The sequence below is a fragment of the Heterodontus francisci genome, chromosome 19 (assembly GCF_036365525.1).
Source record: "Heterodontus francisci isolate sHetFra1 chromosome 19, sHetFra1.hap1, whole genome shotgun sequence".
Classification (NCBI taxonomy): domain Eukaryota; kingdom Metazoa; phylum Chordata; class Chondrichthyes; order Heterodontiformes; family Heterodontidae; genus Heterodontus; species Heterodontus francisci.
In genome coordinates, this window is record NC_090389.1 from 53,303,095 (window position 1) to 53,323,382 (window position 20,288).

General features: G+C 43.2%; 1 protein-coding gene across 8 annotated transcripts in view; it reads left to right on the forward strand.

Annotated features, from left to right (window-relative positions):
- Positions 1–223: 223 nt before the first annotated feature.
- cfap20dc (CFAP20 domain containing) overlaps positions 224–20,288 on the forward strand; it is a 548,283-nt gene continuing 528,218 nt past the window's right edge. For 7 of the 8 annotated variants that reach the window (XR_010976965.1, XM_068051613.1, XM_068051614.1 and 4 more), the window contains exons 1-2: positions 224–462; positions 791–877. Coding sequence is in view for 6 of the 8 variants with exons in the window: in XM_068051613.1 (XP_067907714.1) it covers positions 442–462; positions 791–877 (108 nt within the window). In the remaining 2 variants the exon portion in view is untranslated. Of the gene's footprint in view, positions 463–790; positions 878–7,214; positions 7,335–20,288 lie in introns of those variants that run through there. The other variant, XM_068051615.1, reaches the window with a different exon arrangement.

Sequence of the window (20,288 nt, forward strand, 5' to 3'; positions counted from 1 at the left end):
GCCCAATCTGCTTCTAAGTGAGTTAAGCTAACACTGATAGGTGTTAACTTGTCAAAGTGGCTTTTTGAAATAATGTAAAGATGTTGGCTCCGAGGCTCAAACCTTAACATAGAACCAGGGCAGAGACCCCACCAAAGCGCTTTCTGGCTTCGAGTTCAGCGCATGCGCACAGCCGACAAACCGTCGCCCTGCCGCGTCCATGTTACCATGACAACACGGGAGGTTCACCTCAAGCCCTGCTCGCGACCAGCGGTATTTCGCGTTCTGATTGGGTGAGTGGGCAACAAGTGCAAAATGGTGGCTGAACCTACGAGTTATTCCCCAGCCGGAGGCAGGTTCATCCTCGTCCTGTGAGCCAGCGGCTGGTGACGAGTGAAAACAGATTGTTTCTCTGTATTTCCTTCACTAACCTGTTCCACATCTTTATACTCGTCTTGCAATATGTTCAAGAACGAGTATCAGGTAATGTTTCGATGTTGCACCTTTTGGAAAGTACGAGAATAAACAACATACCTCAGTCATGATCAATATAGTATGTTATAAACAATATTAGCGTGTTTCAGAACTAACCGTTTTTGAACTATATTTTGTAATGCAATGCTTTATATTTCCACATTAGAACTTTTTCACCGTTTATGGCGTTGCAGTTGCTGTTCAGTGTTGTTCATGAACTGTCACTGCGTTGTCAATTTCCTTCACTGTCCTGTAATGTGCTTGTTAATGACTATTTTAATTTAGCGCTTGCTTTATCGAAGTGGAAAACAAACATACGACTTTTTTTTAAATAAAGGGAGGACCATTTGTAGAAATCTTCAGCTCACAAGGTAAAGATCCAGTTGCAAAATGGAAGCTTTGCGGCAGTCCAGCAGTCCAAAAAGTAAGTTTCTGGCTATAGTTGGAATTGTTTCTTTCTTATATAAAGAAAAAATGAAACAACTTTCGAAAACATATTTTAAACCTGTTATTCCCTATATATATGAATCTTGCATTTATTTCCAATGCTTCCATAATACAAAATAAATATGTAAAAGTTTTGCAAACACTATAATGTGAAAAATAATACAAAGTAGATGCAATTTCTGATTACCACTAGAGCTATTGGTAGAAGAAGGGATAGGTACAGTTTTGAGCTGTGAAAAACACCAAAATATAGAAAACAAAAGCAAAATACAGCAGAAATCTGAAATAAAAACAGAAAATACTGAAACTGCTCAGCAAGTCAGGCAGTCTCTGTGGAGAAAAAAGCAAAGTTAACTTTCAAGTTGATCTTTCATTGATAGAGACAAAATTGGTAGAACTTGGCTGATCTGGAATTAAAAATGATGAAAGACTTGCATTATTATATGGTGTCTTTCATGACCACAGGCGATCCCAAACTAACAATGAAGTACTTTTGAAGTGTAGTCACTATTGTAATGTAGGAAATTAGCCAATTTGCACACAAGAAGTTCCCACAAACAGCAATGTGATAATGATCAGATAAGGAAGTAGAATCTGAGAGAATGTTGGTAGAAGTGGAGAGAGTAGAGGCAATGGATAGGTTAAAAATTGAGATGGAGGAGGTACTAAAAAGGCTTACTATCGCTTAGGGTAGGTGGGTCGCCTGATCTGAATGGCTTGCATCCCAGGTTGCTGGGGGGAGGGTGGGGTGTGGATGGAGTTGGGGGGTGGGTGGGGCTTGCTGTGGTTTTCCAGTCTTCCTTAGATGTGGGGGAGGTGGGTGCTGGAGGCTTAGAGAGTGGCGGGTGTGGCATCCTTGTTCACGGGGCTGGGTGCAATGTGGGGACGGTCCTAGCAACTGCAGGCCAGTTGGTTTGGTATTGGTGATGGGTGGGGTTTTGGACGTGGTGGATCTTCGAATACAGAGTAGAATATCGGGATTTGCCGGTGGGGCCAAACTTGGAGGTGTGGCAGCCTTTGAGGATGATGTGGGCTGCCTGCAACAGGGCATGGATGGGCTAGCAGAATGGGCAGAGTGGTGGCAGATGGAGTTTAATGTTGACAAGTGTGAGGTGATGCATTTTAGCTGAAAGAATAAGGAGAGGCAATGTGTACTTGATGGTGCAGTTCTGGGAAGTGTGCGGGAGCGGGGGAACCTGGGGGAGTATGTGCGTCGGGCTTTGGGGGTGACGGGACATGTTGGGTAAATAGTTGGTGGAGTACGTGGGATCTTGGGCTTCATGAATGGGAGGCATTGGGTACAAAAACAGGGAAGTTGTGCTGGACCTTTACAGTGGTGCAGTGGTTAGCACCGCAGCCTCACAGCTCCAGTGACCCGGGTTTGGTTCTGGGTACTGCCTGTGTGGAGTTTGCAAGTTCTCCCTGTGACTGTGTGGGTTTCTGCTGGGTGCTCCGGTTTCCTCCTATAGCCAAAGACTTGCAGGTTGATGGGTAAATTGGCCATTGTAAATTGCCCCTAGTGTAGGTAGGTGGTAGGTGGTAGGACAATGATGGGGATGTGGTAGGAAATATGGGATTAATGTAGGATTAGTATAAATGGGTGGTTGTTGGTCGGCACAGACTCGGTGGGCCGAAGGGCCTGTTTCAGTGCTGTATCTCTAAATAAAATAAATAACTCTGGTTGGGCCCCAGCTGGAGTGTTATATTCAGTTCTGGTCACCACACTTTAGGAAAGATGTGAAGGTCCTTGGGTAGGTGTAAAGGAAATTTACCAGAATAATTCCAGGGATGGGGGATTTTAGTTACAAGGTTAGATTGGAAAAACTGGGGTTGTTCTCAAATCTTCCCTTAATCTCTTCTGTTTTAACAGAAATGTACAAGGTTATGGCAGGCTTAGATGGGTTGGACAGGGAAAAACTGTTCTCATTAACTAATGGTGCAAGGACAAGGGGACACCGATTGGGGGTTTTGGGTGGGAGGGGGAATGTGAGGAAGAACTTTTTTACACAGCGGGTGGTAATGACCTGGAGATCGCTGCCCAGAGGGGTAGTGGAAACGAAGATAGTCAGTGACTTTAAAAGGAAATTCGATGGCTACTTGAGGGAGATCGACTTGCGGGGGAGTGGGGCTGACTGGATGCCACCATGGAAAGTTGGCATGGACTCGATGGGCCAAATGGCCTCTTTCTGTGCCATATATGACTCTGTTTTTCTGATGTTGATTAAGGGGTGAATATTGGCCAGGACACCAGGGATAGCTCCCCTGCTCTCTGAAATTTTGTCATGGGATCTTTTACGACCACCCGGGAGGGAAGATCCGGTCTTAGTTTAACATCTCATTTAAAAATAGGACCTCTGACAGTGCAGCAATCCCTCAGTCCTGTACTGGAGATTGTTGGACTTGATTTTTTGCTCAAGTCCTGAAGTGGAACTTGGACTGAAAATCTTCTGATTTCAGAGGCGAAATTGCTAGAAATGGAGCTGGCAAATTATATAGCACTGTACCTGTGCTGACTCTCTGAAGGAGCTAACCAATTAGTCCCACTCCCCTGCTCATTCTATATAACCCTACAGATTTTTTATTTTCAAATATATATCCAATTCCCTTTTGAGGATTACTATTGAATCTGCTTGCACCACTCTTTCAGACAGTGCATTCCAGATCCTAACATCCTGTTATATAGAATAATTCTTCCTTATGTCCCTTCTGGTTCTTCTGCCAATTATCTTAAATCTGTGTTATCTGGTTACCGACCCACCTGCCAGTTGGAACAGTTTCTCCTTGTTTACTCCGATAAAACCCGTAATAATTTTGAACACTTCTGTCAAACCTTACCTTCACCTCTGTTCTAAGGACAACAATCCCAGCTTCTCTAGTGTCTCCACATAATTGAAGTCCCCCATCCCTGGTACATTCCAGTAAATCTCCTCTCTTCCCTCTGCAATGCCTTGACATTGTCATGCAGACCCCCACCTGCTAAGAATGAGGCATATTAATTTTGTCATATGAACACTGATTTTAAACTGTTGCTGGAGCAATGAAAATGACTTGTTAAACAAATCAGCCATGGCTGGAAAAAACATTCACATACTAACAGATAGTGCTTGTGGAAACAAAGGACCATTCCCTGACACATTCAACCTACAATGGACTTTGATCACTAGACATTGAAGGTGAGGAAGCTCACATTCCAGGATGACTGCTAAGATGGCCAAATCCACAAACAGACATGGTCAAACCAGCTAATCACATAACTAACCTGCTGGGCAACCTGAGTTTTTTAAAAATTGTACAGACAGTTTGAGAGAGAGAGAGACTATTTGCTCCTGGACTGTAAAGACCTCTCCTGGCTGGCTCACCACAGCCTCTCCTGTCTGCTCCTATCTCTTTCTCACGGAACTCCAAATCCACCGAAGACACATGAATCTAGAGAGAAAAGTCTCCTACATCGAATAAGGTTTAAGAATGCAGCGCCCCAACGAAAAGCAAGAGCTACCTACAATCAAGGACTCTACAACGAGCTCGAAGAACAGTAGCCAAAACCATCTTCAGATATTGCCTCAAACTTTTCCACTTTATTTCTTCTCTTTTCTGTCTCTATCTGCATGTGTGTATTGCGTATGCATTCCAGCGTGGGCGCGTCGTGTATCTGTAGGCGTTAACCAAATTAGAGTTGAATAAAGTTCAACCTTCTTTAAACCTAAGAATACCTGTTTGGCCGGTTTCTTTGCCTTATAATTGGAAGTCAGTGAACAAGGATTCACTAAGGGGGAGCTAAAGAAATGGTGTGTTTGAATAAAACCCTTATACAGTAAGACCAGGTGAAGGCTGAGAGGGAACCCTAGACCCCATTCTCACCTGGTCGTAACAACATCCTTCATAAAGTGTGGTGCCCAGAATTGGACACAGTACTCGAACTGTGGCCTAACCAGTGATTTATAAAGATTCAGCATAACATTTTTGCTTTTGTATTCTATACTGCTATTTATTTTAATAACTTTATCAACTTAACTTGCCACCTTCAAAGATTTATGCATGTGTACCCCATTTAATATTGTATCATTTAGTTTATATGCAGTCTTTCATATATTTCTCGTGAAATCCACCCTGACTTTAAGACAAATTGACAAACAGCAAGAGTGCTATTCCCAAAAGCATTGATCACCAATACTCAAGCTGATAAAATGACTTCTGGAGCCATAGATCACTGAGACTAAGACCACAGTAGCCATATATATGAAGAAGGATCATAATGAAGACTTATGGATACTCAAAAGCTACCACGGATGACCAACCAGGATGCACATTTAGTCAAAGATTCCAGTAGAGCTGTAACCTGGACTGGAAACCAAACACACATGATAGTCCTCAAAACATACGCACCAACATATTTAGCAACATCCTTACAATCTGACACCATCTAAAGAATTCTGAAATGTATTTGAATCATCATTGTGTTGCTAGTGTATCCATCTGTTCTTTTCATTGTGCAATCTAGAGAATAGTGTAACTTTCCTAATTATCCCTTTCTGATCTGTTCTGTCATAGATTGCATTGTCATTGACTGTTACTGTACTCACTTTATCTTTTGATATCCCTTCTTTACCATATATGTGTGTCCAGGGATGTAGTTTGACTCGTATCCAATTCTGATCTGAGACTATTATTTCTGAATATATTAAAACAGATTCTCTGCATTATGCAAAATAACCACGAATTTTAACACTCTCATTGCCATTATTTGACCTGAACTGAATCTGATAAGGCACTTGAATAGTTCTAGAAAACAGCCATTGTGACAAACCTAATAATTGTGAAGTAGCCAATGTGTTCCATCTCGTCTGTTCTTCAGTCTGCATGGGATTGGTGCTCTGATTCTTCAGATCATGATCGACCTCGTCTTATTTTTGCTAACTTTTGATTTACTAATTGTGCAGCTCACTGAGATTTATCTAAGGTTGTTTGTGTAACTTAATTTTCTAAAATGAATAAATCAGCAGCATAAAATTTAACTCAACACATCAGAGCTGAAATGTTGCATATAAATTGTTTGATCAGCCTGTATTTACATATATATCAACAGACTTGACAGCTGTTTGTAACCCTATCATAGTCATATTGTAGTTTAAAATCTATGTTAGGTGTTAAAATTTATGCATTGAATCCTTGCTGCTCCTCAGGTCTTCAGATTCCTTAATGCTGTTAGGAGTTGTTTCTTCACCACATTTTCATGGAATATTGTAAATGGATCCTGTTAAAGTGTTTTGATATTTGCCTTCTCGATAGTTCTAATGTATTAAAGGTCTGAATCAGAACGAAACAGGTTTGCCTCAATAGAACTTAGATTTTATTCAAACTCGGTGGTTAAATTTTCAACCCAATCATCGTTAAAGGCTGAAACAATCCAGCACTATGAAACACTTTGTCATCTGTCTGTAAATTCCTTTCAAAGCTCTGCATACTGGGATTCCTGAATCTGAAAACACTCAGCCCATGATTCTTAAAATTGTCAACTCAGTAGCATCTAAACATTTCATTGAACTTGACAGGAACCTTAATCTTGTCAGACTCTTGCAGTAATCACAGTGAAAACTACTTGTATGTGTGCATGTGTATCCATGAATCAATTTCCCAGTAACTTGGAACTTTGTTGTATTCTCAATTGATTAGTGGCTTCCGACCATCAAATGCTTGGTAAAGTTTGAAAATTGGTGTAGCATTTTACAGGAGTATGTTCTTCTTTGTCAATATCATTGGCATGTTCAGAGCATGTTTATAGTCACGAAGAGTAGGACAACAGGAAAATCATTGAAACACGCATACATAAAAATAAATCACATTTATAAAAGTGTTTTTACAAGTGTCATAATTGCTGATGTGTTGGCTAAATGATTTCAGTGCATAGATTTATAAGATTAGTCAGATTAATTGTATACAAATCTCCATTCTCTCCCAATATAATTGTCCTCATGTAAGGTACTTCTTGCTAACTGAAGAACAGAGAAAGTAAAACATAAACCTGGACAGTGAATCCCATGTATATGTACAATTCTAGCTGTATATAGAGGTTTTTCTGATGGAGGGCAGTAGGGCAAGTTACCATTGTTTACTAATAGGTTTGAAGTTGCATGCAAATGCCTTTCTCCCAGCTGACTCTAGACATTTACTTTTTTTTAAAAAGACAGACCTGCATTAATAGAATGCCTTTCATGACCTCAGGTTGTCCGAAACCAAACTGCTTTACAGTCAATTAGCATGAAGTTCTGCTCGACTGAGTCCTGTGAGACAGTGCCTACCTTGGGAATTTGGTAAGTGTGGGAATTCGGTGAGTGAGGGAGGAAGTGCTGTTCTGGTCTTTCACAGAACAAACAGTAATCCAGGAGAGAGCGAGCGACAGTGAAACCCGAGAACTGAAGCCCAGAGGCATTAATTAGGTGAGCAGGTAGGTCATCGGTTGGTCAGTTTTAAGGTTTTTCCCTTTCTAAACTGGAGCAGTAGTTTAAACTGGTACTGGGGAGATGGAAGTATGGTGTTAAGCTACAAATTAATAATTTGTATTTATATTAATTAAGCTAATCAGTGATAGTTCTAAACTTGAAACTTAATTAGTTAAATAAAACACAATAGAGATGGCAGGGCAACTGATGTGTTGCGGCTATAGCATATGGGAGCCAGTGGACACCAGTGTGATCCACTGCAACCACATCTGCAGTAAGTGTATGCAGCTCGAGAAACTTTGACTTAGAGTTGATGAGCTGGAGTTCAAGATTTGGACACTACGATGCATCAGGGAGGGGATAGTTACCTGGACACTTAGGCTAGGTACTTCAGATTCAGTGCGTTCTCAGGGACAGGAGGGTGTGACTATGAGTGAGCGAAGTATGGGGATTCAGAAAGTAGCAATGGAGAAGCCTCAGCCCTTGCACTTGTCCAACAGGTTCAAGGTTCTTGCAGCTTGTATGAACGAGAGCAGGAACTGCAGGGTGGATGAGCAAACTGACCACAGCACCATGGTGCAGGGGGCCATTCAAGTGGGGGGAGTAAAAAGGAATGTAGTAGTAGTGGAACAGTATAGCAAGGGGAATAGATATTGTTCTCTGCAACCGAGAGCATGAGTCCTGAAGGCTGCGTTGCCTGCCTGGTGCCAGGGTTAAGGGCATTTCCTTGGGGCTGGAAAGGAACTTGGAGTGGGATGGGAAAGGTCCAGTTGTCTTGGTCCATGTGGGTACCGACGACATAGGTAGGACTAAGAAAGAGGTTCTGCTGAGGAAGTATGAGCAACTTGGGGCTTATTTAAAAAGCAGAATCACAAAGGTGGTAATCTCTGGATTATTACCTGAGCCACAAGCAAATTGGCATGGATGAATAAGATCAGAGAGTTGAATGTGTGGTTTAAACATTGGTGTGGGAGAAATGGGTTTTGATTCACGGAGCATGGGCATCAAAGAACAAAGAACAGTACAGCACAGGAACAGGCCATTCGGCCCTCCAAGCCTGCGCTGATCTTGAAGACTGCCTAAACTAAAACCTTCTGCACTTCCGGGGACCGTATCACTCTATTCCCATCCTATTCATGTATTTGTCAAGATGCCTCTTAAACGTCGCTATCGTACCTGCTTCCACCACCTTCCCCCGGCAGCAAGTTCCAGGCACTCGCCACTCTCTGTGTAAAGAACTTGCCTCACACATCCCCTCTAAACTTTGCCCCTCGCACCTTAAATCTATGTCCCCCAGTAACTGACTCTTCCACGCTGGGAAAAAGCTTCTGACTATCCACTCTGTCCATGCCGCTCATAACTTTGTAAACCTCTGTCATGTCACCCCTCCACCTCCGTTGTTCCTGTGAAAACAATCCAAGTTTATCCAACCTCTCCTCATAGCTAATGCCCTCCAGACCAGGCAGCATCCTGGTAAACCTCTTCTGTACCCTCTCCAAAGCCTCCACGTCCTTCTGGTAGTGTGGCGACCAGAATTGCACGCAATATTCTAAGTGTGGCCTAACTGAAGTTCTGTACAGCTGCAGCATGACTTGCCAATTTTATACTCTGTGCCTTGAATGATGAAGGCAAGCATACCGTATGCCTTCTTGACTCCCTTATCCACCTGCGTTGCCACTTTCAGTGACCTGTGGACCTGTACGCCCAGATCTCTCTGCCAGTCAATACTCCTAAGAGTTCTGCCATTTACTGCATACTTCCCACCTGTATTAGACCTTCCAAAATGCATTACCTCACATTTGTCCGGATTAAACTCCATCTGCCATTTCTCCGCCCAAGTCTCCAACCGATCTATATCCTGCTGTATCCTCTGACAATCCTCATCACTGTCCGCAACTGCACCAACCTTTGTGTCATCCGCAAACTTACTAATCAGACCAGCTACATTTTCCTCCAAATCATTTATATATACTACAAACAGCAAAGGTCCCAGCACTGATCCCTGCGGAACACCACTAGTCACATCCCTCCATTCAGAAAAGCACCCTTCCACTGCTACCCTCTGTCTTCTCTGACAGAGCCAGTTCTGTATCCATCTTGCCAGCTCACCTCTGATCCCGTGTGACTTCACCCTTTGTACCAGTCTGCCACGAGGGACCTTTTCAAAGGCTTTACTGAAGTCCATATAGATAACATCCACTGCCCTTCCTTCATCAATCATCTTTGTCACTTCCTCAAAAAACTCCATCAAATTAGTGAGACACGACCTCCCCTTCACAAAACCATGCTGCCTCTCACTAATAAGTTTGTTTGTTTCCAAATGGGAGTAAATCCTGTCCCGAAGAATCCTCTCTAATAATTTCCCCACCACTGACGTAAGGCTCACCGGCCAATAATTTCCTGGATTATCCTTGCTACCCGTCTTAAACAAAGGAACAACATTGGCTATTCTCCAGTCCTCTGGGACCTCACCTGTAGCCAATGAGGATGCAAAGATTTCTGTCAAGGCCCCAGCAATTTCTTCCCTTGCCTCCCTCAGTAGGACTTATCTACCTTAATGCTTTGCAAGACACTCAACACCTCCTCCTTTTCGATAATGAGATGACTGAGACTATCTACACTCCCTTCCCTAGGCTCATCATCCACCAAGTCCTTCTCTTTGGTGAATACTGATGCAAAGTACTCATTTAGTACCTCGCCCATTTCCTCTGGTTCCACACATAGATTCCCTTCTCTGTCCTTGAGTGGGCCAACCCTTTCCCGAGTTACCCTCTTGCTCTTTATATACGTATAAAAAGCCTTGGGATTTTCCTTAATCCTATTTGCCAATGACTTTTCATGGCCCCTTTTAGCCCTCCTGACTCCTTGCTTAAGTTCCTTTCTACTGTCTTTATATTCTTCAAGGGATTCGTCTGTTCCTCGCCTTCCAGCCCTTAAGAATGCTTCCTTTTTCTTTTTGACTAGGCTCGCAATATCCCGCGTTATCCAAGGTTCCCGAAACTTGCCAAACTTATCCTTCTTCCTCACAGGAACATGCCGGTCCTGGATTCTAATCAACTGACGTTTGAAAGACTCCCACATGTCAGATGTTGATTTACCCTCAAACAGCCGCCCCCAATCTAAATTCTTCAGTTCCTGCCTAATATTGTTATAATTAGCCTTCCCCCAATTTAGCACCTTCACCCGAGGACTACTCTTATCCTTATCCACAAGTACCTTAAAACTTATGGAATTATGGTTACTGTTCCCGAAATGCTCCCCTACTGAAACTTCGACCACCTGGCCGGGCTCATTCCCCAATACCAGGTTCAGTACGGCCCCATCCCTAGTTGGACTATCTACATATTGTTTCAAGAAGCCCTCCTGGATGCTCCTTACAAATTCTGCCCCATCCAAGCCCCTAGCACTGTGAGTCCCAGTCAATATAGGGGAAGTTAAAATCACCCACCACTATAACCCTGTTACCTTTACATCTTTCCAAAATCTGTCTACATATCTGCTCCTCTACCTCCCGCTGGCTGTTGGGAGGCCTGTAGAAAACCCCCAACATCGTGACTGCACCCTTCCTATTCCTGAGCTCCACCCATATTGCTTCGCTGCATGACCCCTCCGAGGTGTCCTCCCGCAGTACAGCTGTGATATTCTCCTTAACCAGTAATGCAACTCCCCCACCCCTTTTACATCCCCCTCTATCCCACCCGAAGCTTCTAAATCCTGGAACATTTAGCTGCCAATCCTGCCCTTCCCTCACCCAAGTCTCTGTAATAGCAACAACATCATATTTCCACGTACTAATCCAAGCTCTAAGTTCATCTGCCTTACCTGTTATATTTCTCGCATTGAAACAAATGCACTTCAGACCACCAGTCCCGCTGTGCTCTGCAACATCTCCCTGCCCGCTCTTCCTTTTGGTCTTACTGGCCTTATTTACTAGTTCCCCCTCATTTATTTCACTTGCTGTCCTACTGTTCTGGTTCCCACCCCCCTGCCACACTAGTTTAAACCCTCCCGAGTGACGCTGGCAAACCTTGCAGCCAGGATATATGTGACCCTCCAGTTTAGATACAACCCGTCCTTCTTATACAGGTCCCATCTGTCCCTGAAGAGATCCCAGTGGTCCAGATATCTGAAACCCTCCCTTCTACACCAGCTGTTCAACCACATGTTTAGCTGCACTATCTTCCTATTTCTAGCTTCACTGGCACGTGGCACAGGGAGTAATCTCGAGATTACAACCATAGAGGTCTTTTAACTTTCTACCTAACGACCTAAACTCCCCCTGCAGGACCTCGTCACTCTTCCTGCCTGTGTTATTGGTACCGATGTGTACCACAACCTCTGGCTGTTCACCCTCCCCCTTCAGAATGCCCCCTGTCCGTTCAGAGACATCCTTGACCCTGGCACCAGGGAGGCAACATACCATCCTGGAGTCTCTTTCATGTCCACAGAAGCGCCTATCTGTGCCCCTGACTATAAGAGTCCCCTATAACTATTGCTCTTCTGCGCTTTGTCCCTCCCTGCTAAACAACAGTGCCAGCCGTGGTGCCACTGCTCTGGCTGCTGCTGTTTTCCCCTGATAGGCCATCCACCCCCCCAACAGTATCCAAAACGGTATACTTGTTAGAGAGGGGGATAGCCACAGGGGATTCCTGCACTGATTGCCTGCCCCTTCTAGCAGTCACCCATCTATCTGCCTGCACCTTGGGTGTAACCACTTCTCTAAAACTCCTGTCTATGACGCTTTCTGCCACCTGCATGCTCCTAAGTGCATCCAGTTGCCGCTCCAACCGATCCATGTGGTCTGTGAGGAGCTGCAACTGGGTACATTTCCTGCAGATGTAGTCGTCCGGTACGCTGGAAGTGTCACGGACCTCCCACATCTCACAGGTGAAGCACTTCACCCCTCTAACTGACCTTTCTAGCACTAATTAATAAATTAATTTAAAATAACTAAATACTTATTAAATCATTACTAAATTGTTATAATTAACTATATGGTCCCTAGTGCTAGATTCCTACTATAAATATTAAATGCTAACTAAATACAGTAATCTCCTCCCTCTGGTTTAGTTACTCTACTTATTAATTAGTTAATTAGGGTTTTAATCAATTTTTATCAATGTTTTATTTTCAAATTCAGTAAAAATTCCCTACCAGCCAATCAGGTCACAGCTTTCCTGTGACGTCACTTTCAGTTTTTTTTACCAGAGGTAAGTTTTTTTTTATACTTACCGATCTGGAACTCTGCCCTCCGAGTCTTCTCCCAGTCAGCTGTGCTTTTTGGAAACTCTCGGCTCCCCTCACTCTGAGGACAGGTAGGAAATGAAAGGAGCTCCTCACTCCCTCCTCACCTAACTTCCTCAGTTACCAAACTTCCACTATAGTACTCTAATGCAACCCAAGTCAGCACTCTACTACAAACAGAGGCAGCACTATAAGATGGCTCACTTTTATACTGGGGAAAAAGTGAGCTGTACATACGAACATATGAATTCGGAGCAGGAGTAGGCCACCCGGCCCCTCGAGCCTGCTGGGCCATTCAGTAAGTTCATGGCTGAACTGGTAACTCCACATTTCCACCTACCCCCAATAACCTTTCACCCCCTTGCTTATGAAGAATCCATTTACCTCTGCCTTAAAAATATTCAAAGACTCTGCTTCCACGGCCTTTTGAGGAAGAGAGTTCCAAAGACTCACGACCCACTGAGAGAAAAAATTTCTCCTCATCTCTGTCCTAAATGGGCAACCCCTTACTTTTAAACAGTGACCCCCTAGTTCTAGATTCTCCCACAAGAGGAAACCTCCTTTCCACATCCACCCTGTCAAGACCCCTCAGGATCTTTTATGCTTCAAAGAAGTCGCCTCTTACTCTTCTAAATTCCAGTGGATCCAAGCCTAGCCTATCGAATCTTTCCTGTACTGTTGGGCCAGCCTTCACCTAAACTGTACTGGGACCAGTGTCCTGGCAAATCATATAACTGTAGAGAGGGCTTTAAATTAAAAAGTTGAGGGAGAATTCAGGTGAGGGGAAATTTGGAAATTTAACAAGAAAGGACAAGGCAGTAGTGCAGGGTACTGATACGGTAATGCTAACCAGAGTATGACAGGTAGGGACAGAGTGTACAAACATAAGACTGCACCAGCAAATAAGGTCAGGGTAGGGAAAAATGGTAAAAAGACAGAATTAAAGGCTGTTTATCTGAATGCATGCAGTATTTATGACAAGATAGGTGAATTGGTAACACAAATAGAAATAAATGGAGATGATGGCCTTTACAGGGATATGGCTGGGAACTAAATATTCAAGGGTATTTGATGTTTTGGAAGATTAGGAAGAAAGGAAAAGGACGTGGGGTAGCTCTGTTAATAAAGGATAAGATCAGTACAGCAGTGAGAAATGATCTTGGCTTGGAAGGTCAAGATGTAGAATTAGTTTGGTGGAGTTAAGAATTAGCAATGGAAAGAAGTCACTGGTGGGAGTAGTTTATATGCCCCCCTATCAGTGACACTGTAGGGCAGAATATAAATCAGGAAATAATGGGGGCTTGTAGGAAAGGTACTGCAATAATTGTGGGCAATTTTAATTTTCATATAGATTGGACTAATCAAATTGTAACGGTAGCCTGGAGGTTGAGTTTATCAAGTTTATTAGGGGCAGTTTCTTCAAACAATATGTTCTGGAACCAACTTGGGAGCAGACAATTTTCAACCTGGTAATGTGTAATAAAACAGGATTAATAAATGACCTCATAGTAAAGGATCCTCCAGGCAAGAGTGACCATAATATGATAGACTTTCACGTTCAGTTTGAGGGTGAGAAGTTTGGATCTCAAGCTAGTGCCTTAAACTTACATAAAGGCAGTTGCAAAGGTATGAAAACAGAATTGGCAAATGTGCACTGGGCAAATAAGTTAAATGGTAAGACAGTAGAGAAGCAGTGGCAGACATTTAAGGAGATATTTTATAACTCCCAACAAAGATATATTCCATTGAGAAAGAAAGACTCTATGAGAAGGATGCACCATCCGTGGCAACTAAGGAAGATAAGGATGGTATCAAATTGAAAGAAAAGGCATATAATGCTGCAAAGATTAGTGGTAGGCCAGAAGATTGGGAAAATTTTAGAAACCAGCAGAGGGTGATTTAAAAATTAATAAAGAGGGAGAAATTAGAGTATGAGAGTAAACTAGTAAGAAATATAAAAGCAGATAGTAAAGGTTTCTACAAATAGAGAAAAGGGATGAGAGGTGAGGTGAGAGTGACTGCCCTTGACATCAAGGCAGCATTTGACCGAGTATGGCATCAAGGAGCCCTAGCAAAACTGAGGTCAATGGGAATCAGGGAAAACTCTCCGCTGGTTGGGGTCATACCTAGTGCAAAGGAAGATGGTTGTGGTTGTTGGCGGTCAATCATCTGAGCTCCAGGACATCACTGCAGGAGTTCCTCCGAGTAGTGTCCTTGGCCCAACCATCTTCAGCTGCTTCATCAATGACTTTCCTTCAATCATAAGGTCAGAAGTGGGGATGTTTGCTGATGATTGCGCAATGTTCAGCACCATTCGCAACTCCTCAGATAATGAAGCAATCTGTGTAGAAATGCAGCAAGACTTGGACAATATCCAAGCTTGGGCTGACAAGTGGCAAGTAACATTTGTGCCACACAAGTGCCAGGCAATGACCATCTCCAACAAGAAAGAATCTCACCATCTCCCCTTGACATTCAATGGCATTGCCATCGCTGAATCCCCCACTATCAACATCCTAGGGACTACCATTGACCAGAAACTGAACTGGAGTAGCCATATAAATACCGTGGCTACAAGAGCAGGTCAGAGGCTAGGAAGCCTGTGGCAAGTAACTCGCCTCCTGACTCCCCAAAGCATATCCACCAGTTACAAGGCACAAGTCAGGAGTGTGATCGAATAGTCTCCACTTGCCTGGATGGGTGCAGCTCCAACAACACTCAAGAAGCTTGACACCATCCAGGACAAAGCAGGATGCTTGATTGGAACCCCATCCGCAAACATTCACTTCCTCCACCACCGACGCACAGTGGCAACAGTGTGTGCCATCTACAAGATGCACTGCAGCAACGCACCAAGGCTCCTTGGACAGCACCTTCCAAACCCGTGACCTCTACCAACTAGAAGGACAAGGGCAGCAGATGAATGGGAACACCACCACCTGCAAGTTCCCCTCCAAGTCACACACCATCCTGACTTGGAACTATATCGCTGTTCCTTCACTATCGCTGGGTCAAAGTCCTGGAACTCCCTTCCTAACACTCCTGTGGGTGTACCTACCCCACATTGACTGCAGCGGTTCAAGAAGGCAGCTCACCACCACCTTCTCAAGGGCAATTAGGGATGGGCAATAAATGCTGGCCTAGCCAGCGGCGCCCACATCCCATGAATGAAATAAAAAAAAGCTGACCTAAGTGTTGGTCCCTTAGAGGTTTAGACTCGGGAATGAATAATGAGAAATAAGGAACTGGCAGAGACTTTGAACAAGTATTTTTTTATCTGTCTTCACAGTAGAAGACACAAAAAACATCCCAAGAATAGCAGAAAATCAAGAGTCAAAAGGGAAGGAGGTACTTAAAACAATCACTATCACAAGAGAAAAAATACTAGCAAAACTAATGGAACTAAAGGCTGATAAGTCCCCTGGACCTAATGGCCTGCATCCTAAGATATTAAAAGAAGTGACTGCAGAGATAATGAATGCATTGGTTGTAATCTTCGAAAATCCCCTAGATTCTGGAAAGGTGTAAATGTAACGCCTCTATTCAAGAAAGGAGGGAGACAGAAAGCAGGAAACTATAGGCCAGTTAGCCTAACATCTGTCATTGGGAAAATGCAAGAATCCATTATTAATTAAGTAGTAGCAGTACGTTTAGAAAATCATAATGTAATCTGGCGGAGTCAACATGGTTTTATGAAAGGAAATCATGTTTTACAAATTTATTAGAGTTCTTTGAGGATGTAATAAATAGGGTAAATAAAGCAGAATCAGTAGATGTAGTGTATTTGGATTTCCAAAAGGCATTCGATAAGGTGTCACATAAAAGGTTACTACAAAAGAAGGCTCACGGTATTGGGAGTAATTTATTAGCATGGATAGAGGATTGGTCAACTAACAGGAAACAGTCGGGATAAATGGGGCATTTTTTGGTTGGCAAACAGTAAATATTGGAGTGCCACAGGGATCAGTGCTGAGGCCTCAAATATTTGCAATGTATATTAATGACTTGGGTGAAGGGACCAAGTGTATTGTAGTCAAATTTGTGGATAATACAAAGATAGGTAGGAACCCAAGTTGTGAGGAGGACATGAGTTATCTGCAAAGAGATTTAGATAGGATAAGTGAGTGGGCAAAAATCTGGCAGATGGAGTAAAATGTGAGGTTTCCATTTTGGCAGGAAGAACAGAAAAGCAGAATATTATTTACATGGAGAGAGACTGCAGAATATTTCGGTACAGAGGGATCTGGGTGTCCTTCTACGTGAATCATAAAAAAGTTAGCATGCAGGTACAGCAAGTAATTAGGAAGGCAAATGGAATATTGGCATTTATTGTAAAGGGGTGGAGTATAAAAGTAGCGAAGTCTTACTACAACTGTGCAGAGCATTGTTGAGACTGCACCTAGAGTATTGTGTACAGTTTTCGTCTCCTTACATATGGAGGGATATACTTGCTTTGGAAGCAGTTCAGAGAAGGTTCACTAGACTGATTCCTGGGATAAAGGAGTTGTCTTATATGAAAAAGTTGAGTAGGTTGGGTCTGTACTCATTGGAGTTTAGAAGAATGAGAGGTGATCTGATTGAAATATATAAAATTCTGAGGGGGCTTGACGATTCAGATGAGAGGATGTTTCTTGTGGGTGAATCGAGAACTAGGGGTCTCCCTTTTAAGACAGAGATTAGGAGGAATTTCTTCTCTGAGGGTCATTAATCTTTGGAATTCCCCAGAGAGCAGTGGAGGCTGGGTCATTGAATATTCAAAGTTGAGTTAGACAGATTTTTGATCTATAAGGGAATTGAGGATTATGGGGTGCAGGCAGGAAAGTGGAGTTAAGGCTATAATCAGCTCAGCCATGATCTTTTTTTTTAGATTAGAGATACAGCACTGAAACAGGCCCTTCGGCCCACCGAGTCTGTGCCGAACATCAACCACCCATTTATACTAATCCTACACGAATCCCATATTCCTACCAAACATCCCCACCTGTACCTATATTTCCCGACCACCTACCTATACTAGTGACAATTTATAATGGCCAATTTACCTATCAACATGCAAGTCTTTTTGGCTTGTGGGAGGAAACCGGAGCACCCGGAGAAAACCCACGCAGACACAGGGAGAACTTGCAAACTCCACACAGGCAGTACCCGGAATCGAACCCGGGTCCCTGGAGCTGTGAGGCTGCGGTGCTAACCACTGCGCCACTGTGCCGCCCTTGCGCATTATTGAATGGTAGAGCAGGCCCGAGGGGCTGAATAGCCTACTCCTGCTCCTATTTATTCTGTTCTTATTAGCCAATAAAGCACTTTTTGAAGTTTAGTCACTGTTGCAATGTCAGAAATGTGGCAGCCAATTTGTGCACAGCAAGCCCCCACAAACAACTATGAAATAAATGACCAGGCCATCCATTTTACTTGGTGGTTGAGAGATAAATGTTAGCCAGGACACTAAGGAGAACTCCACTGTTCTTTGAATAGTGCCATGGGACTTTTTTAACGTCCATCTGAGAAGGCGGACAGGGCTTCGGTTCAATGTTTTATATGTTGGTGTATACAGAACTCCTTTCTCACTCGGTAGGTAAGATGTCCACCAAGATACAAGTGAGAGTAGGACAGCATCTTAGTAGTGATTATAATGCAGCAAAGTTCAAGATTAGGATCAAGCATGCCTTAAGTTGTATACAGGTGAAGGAAAGAAAATGGAAAAGGGCAAACGATCAGGATATGAGGGTGGATCTAAAGGTGCACCGAGAGAAAATCTTGAAAAATAATTAATAATCTTTAATTACAAAGTCAAATTATCAAGGAATATGAAAAGAAATAGTGTTCTTTGCATATAAATAACAACTTATATTTATATAGAGCCTTTAATGTAATAAAACATCCCAAGGTGCTTTACAGGAGCATTATCAAACAAAGTTTGGCACAAAGCCACCAAAGGGGATAGTAGGTCAGATGACCAAAGGCTTGGTCAAAGAGATAGGTCTAAGGAGTGTCTTAAAGGAGGAAAGCAAGGTGGAGAGGTTTAGGGAGGGTATTCCAGAGCTTGTGGCTTAGGCAACTGAAGGTGCGGCCACCAATGGTGGAGCGATTAAAATCAAGGATGCACAAAAGGCCAGAATTAGAGGAGCGCAGATATCTTGGAGGGTTGCGGGGCTGGAGGGATTACAGAGAAAGGGAGTGGCAAGGCCATGGAGGGATTTGAAAACAATCACTAGATTTTAAAATCAAGATGTTGCTTGACCGGGAGCCAATGTATGCCAGCGAGGAAAAGAGGTGATAGGGGAACGGGACTTTGTCCGAGTTAAGACATGGGCAGCAGAGTTTAGGATGAGCTCAAGTTTACGAAGAGTAGAATGCGGGAGATTAACAAGGAGTGCATTGGAATAGTCAAGTGCACAGGTAGCGAAGGCTTGAGTGAGGTTTTCAGCAGCAAATGAGCTGAGACAGAGGCGAAGGCGAGCGATATTACGGAGGTGGAAATAGGCAGTCCTGGTGATGGCATGGATATGAGGTTGGAAGCTCATCTTGGGGTCAAATGTGACACCAAGGATGCGAACACACTGGCTTAATCTCATTGTTTCCAGGGAGAGGGATGGAGTCTGTAGCTAGTGAACTGAGTTTCGAGCAGGGAGTTCTTCCCAATCTTTAATTGGAGGAAATTTCTGCTTATCCAGTACTGGATGTCGGATAAGCAATCTGATAATTTAGCAATAATGCAGGAGTCGAGAGAAGTGATGCTGAGGTAGAGCTGAGTGTCGTCAACATACATGTGAAAACTAATGCTGTGCTTTCAGATGATGTCATATAGACGAGAAATATAAGGGGGCCAAAGATCGTCCTTGGGGGACACCAGAAGTAATGGTGCAGAGGCAGGAAGAGAAGCCATTGCAAGTGACCCTCTGGCTATGATTGGATAAGAACGAAACCAGATGAGAGCAGTCCTACCCATCTGGACGACAGTGGAGAGGCAATGGAGGAGGTTGGTGTGGTCAACCGTGTCAAAGGCTGCAGGTAGGTCGTGAAGGACAAAAGGAAAATTATAGGGCTACTAAGTGATGAGCAAGATAAACTCACGGGCAATGACGGAGAAACGGCAGAAGTATTGAATAATTACTTTGCCTCAGTCGTTCAAAAGAAGATAATGAAAGACATTTTGCTGGAGGATGAGGTTGAAAATATACGAATATAGTAGGATAGGAAAGGAGAAAATAATTGACAAACTAACAAAACTAAAAGAGAAAATTCCAGATCCAGATGACATGTACCTATGCATACTCACGGAGACTACGGAGGATATACAAGAGTTCCATAGAAGACTGGGTAATGTCGGAGAACTGGTGGACAGCTAATGTCGTTCCATTTTTTTATTATTCGTTTCATCAGATGTGGGAGTCGCTGGCCATACGAACAGGGAGATGTTCTATAGACCAGTCAGATTAACGTCAGTGATGAGAAACAAACTGGAATCTATACTAAAAGAAGTGATAGAAGAGCATGTGGAGACAGAAAATATACTTTAAAAATGTCAGCCCAGCTTCAGAGAGGCTGTCTTACTTAACTAACCTGACTGAATTCTTTGAGGTAACTGAAAGTATAGACCAGGGTAATGTAGTAGATCTTGGTTTTCAAAAAGCCTTTGACACGGTGCTATATGGTAGACTCATGACAAAGATGAGAACAAGTGAAGTCAGTGGACAAATAACAACT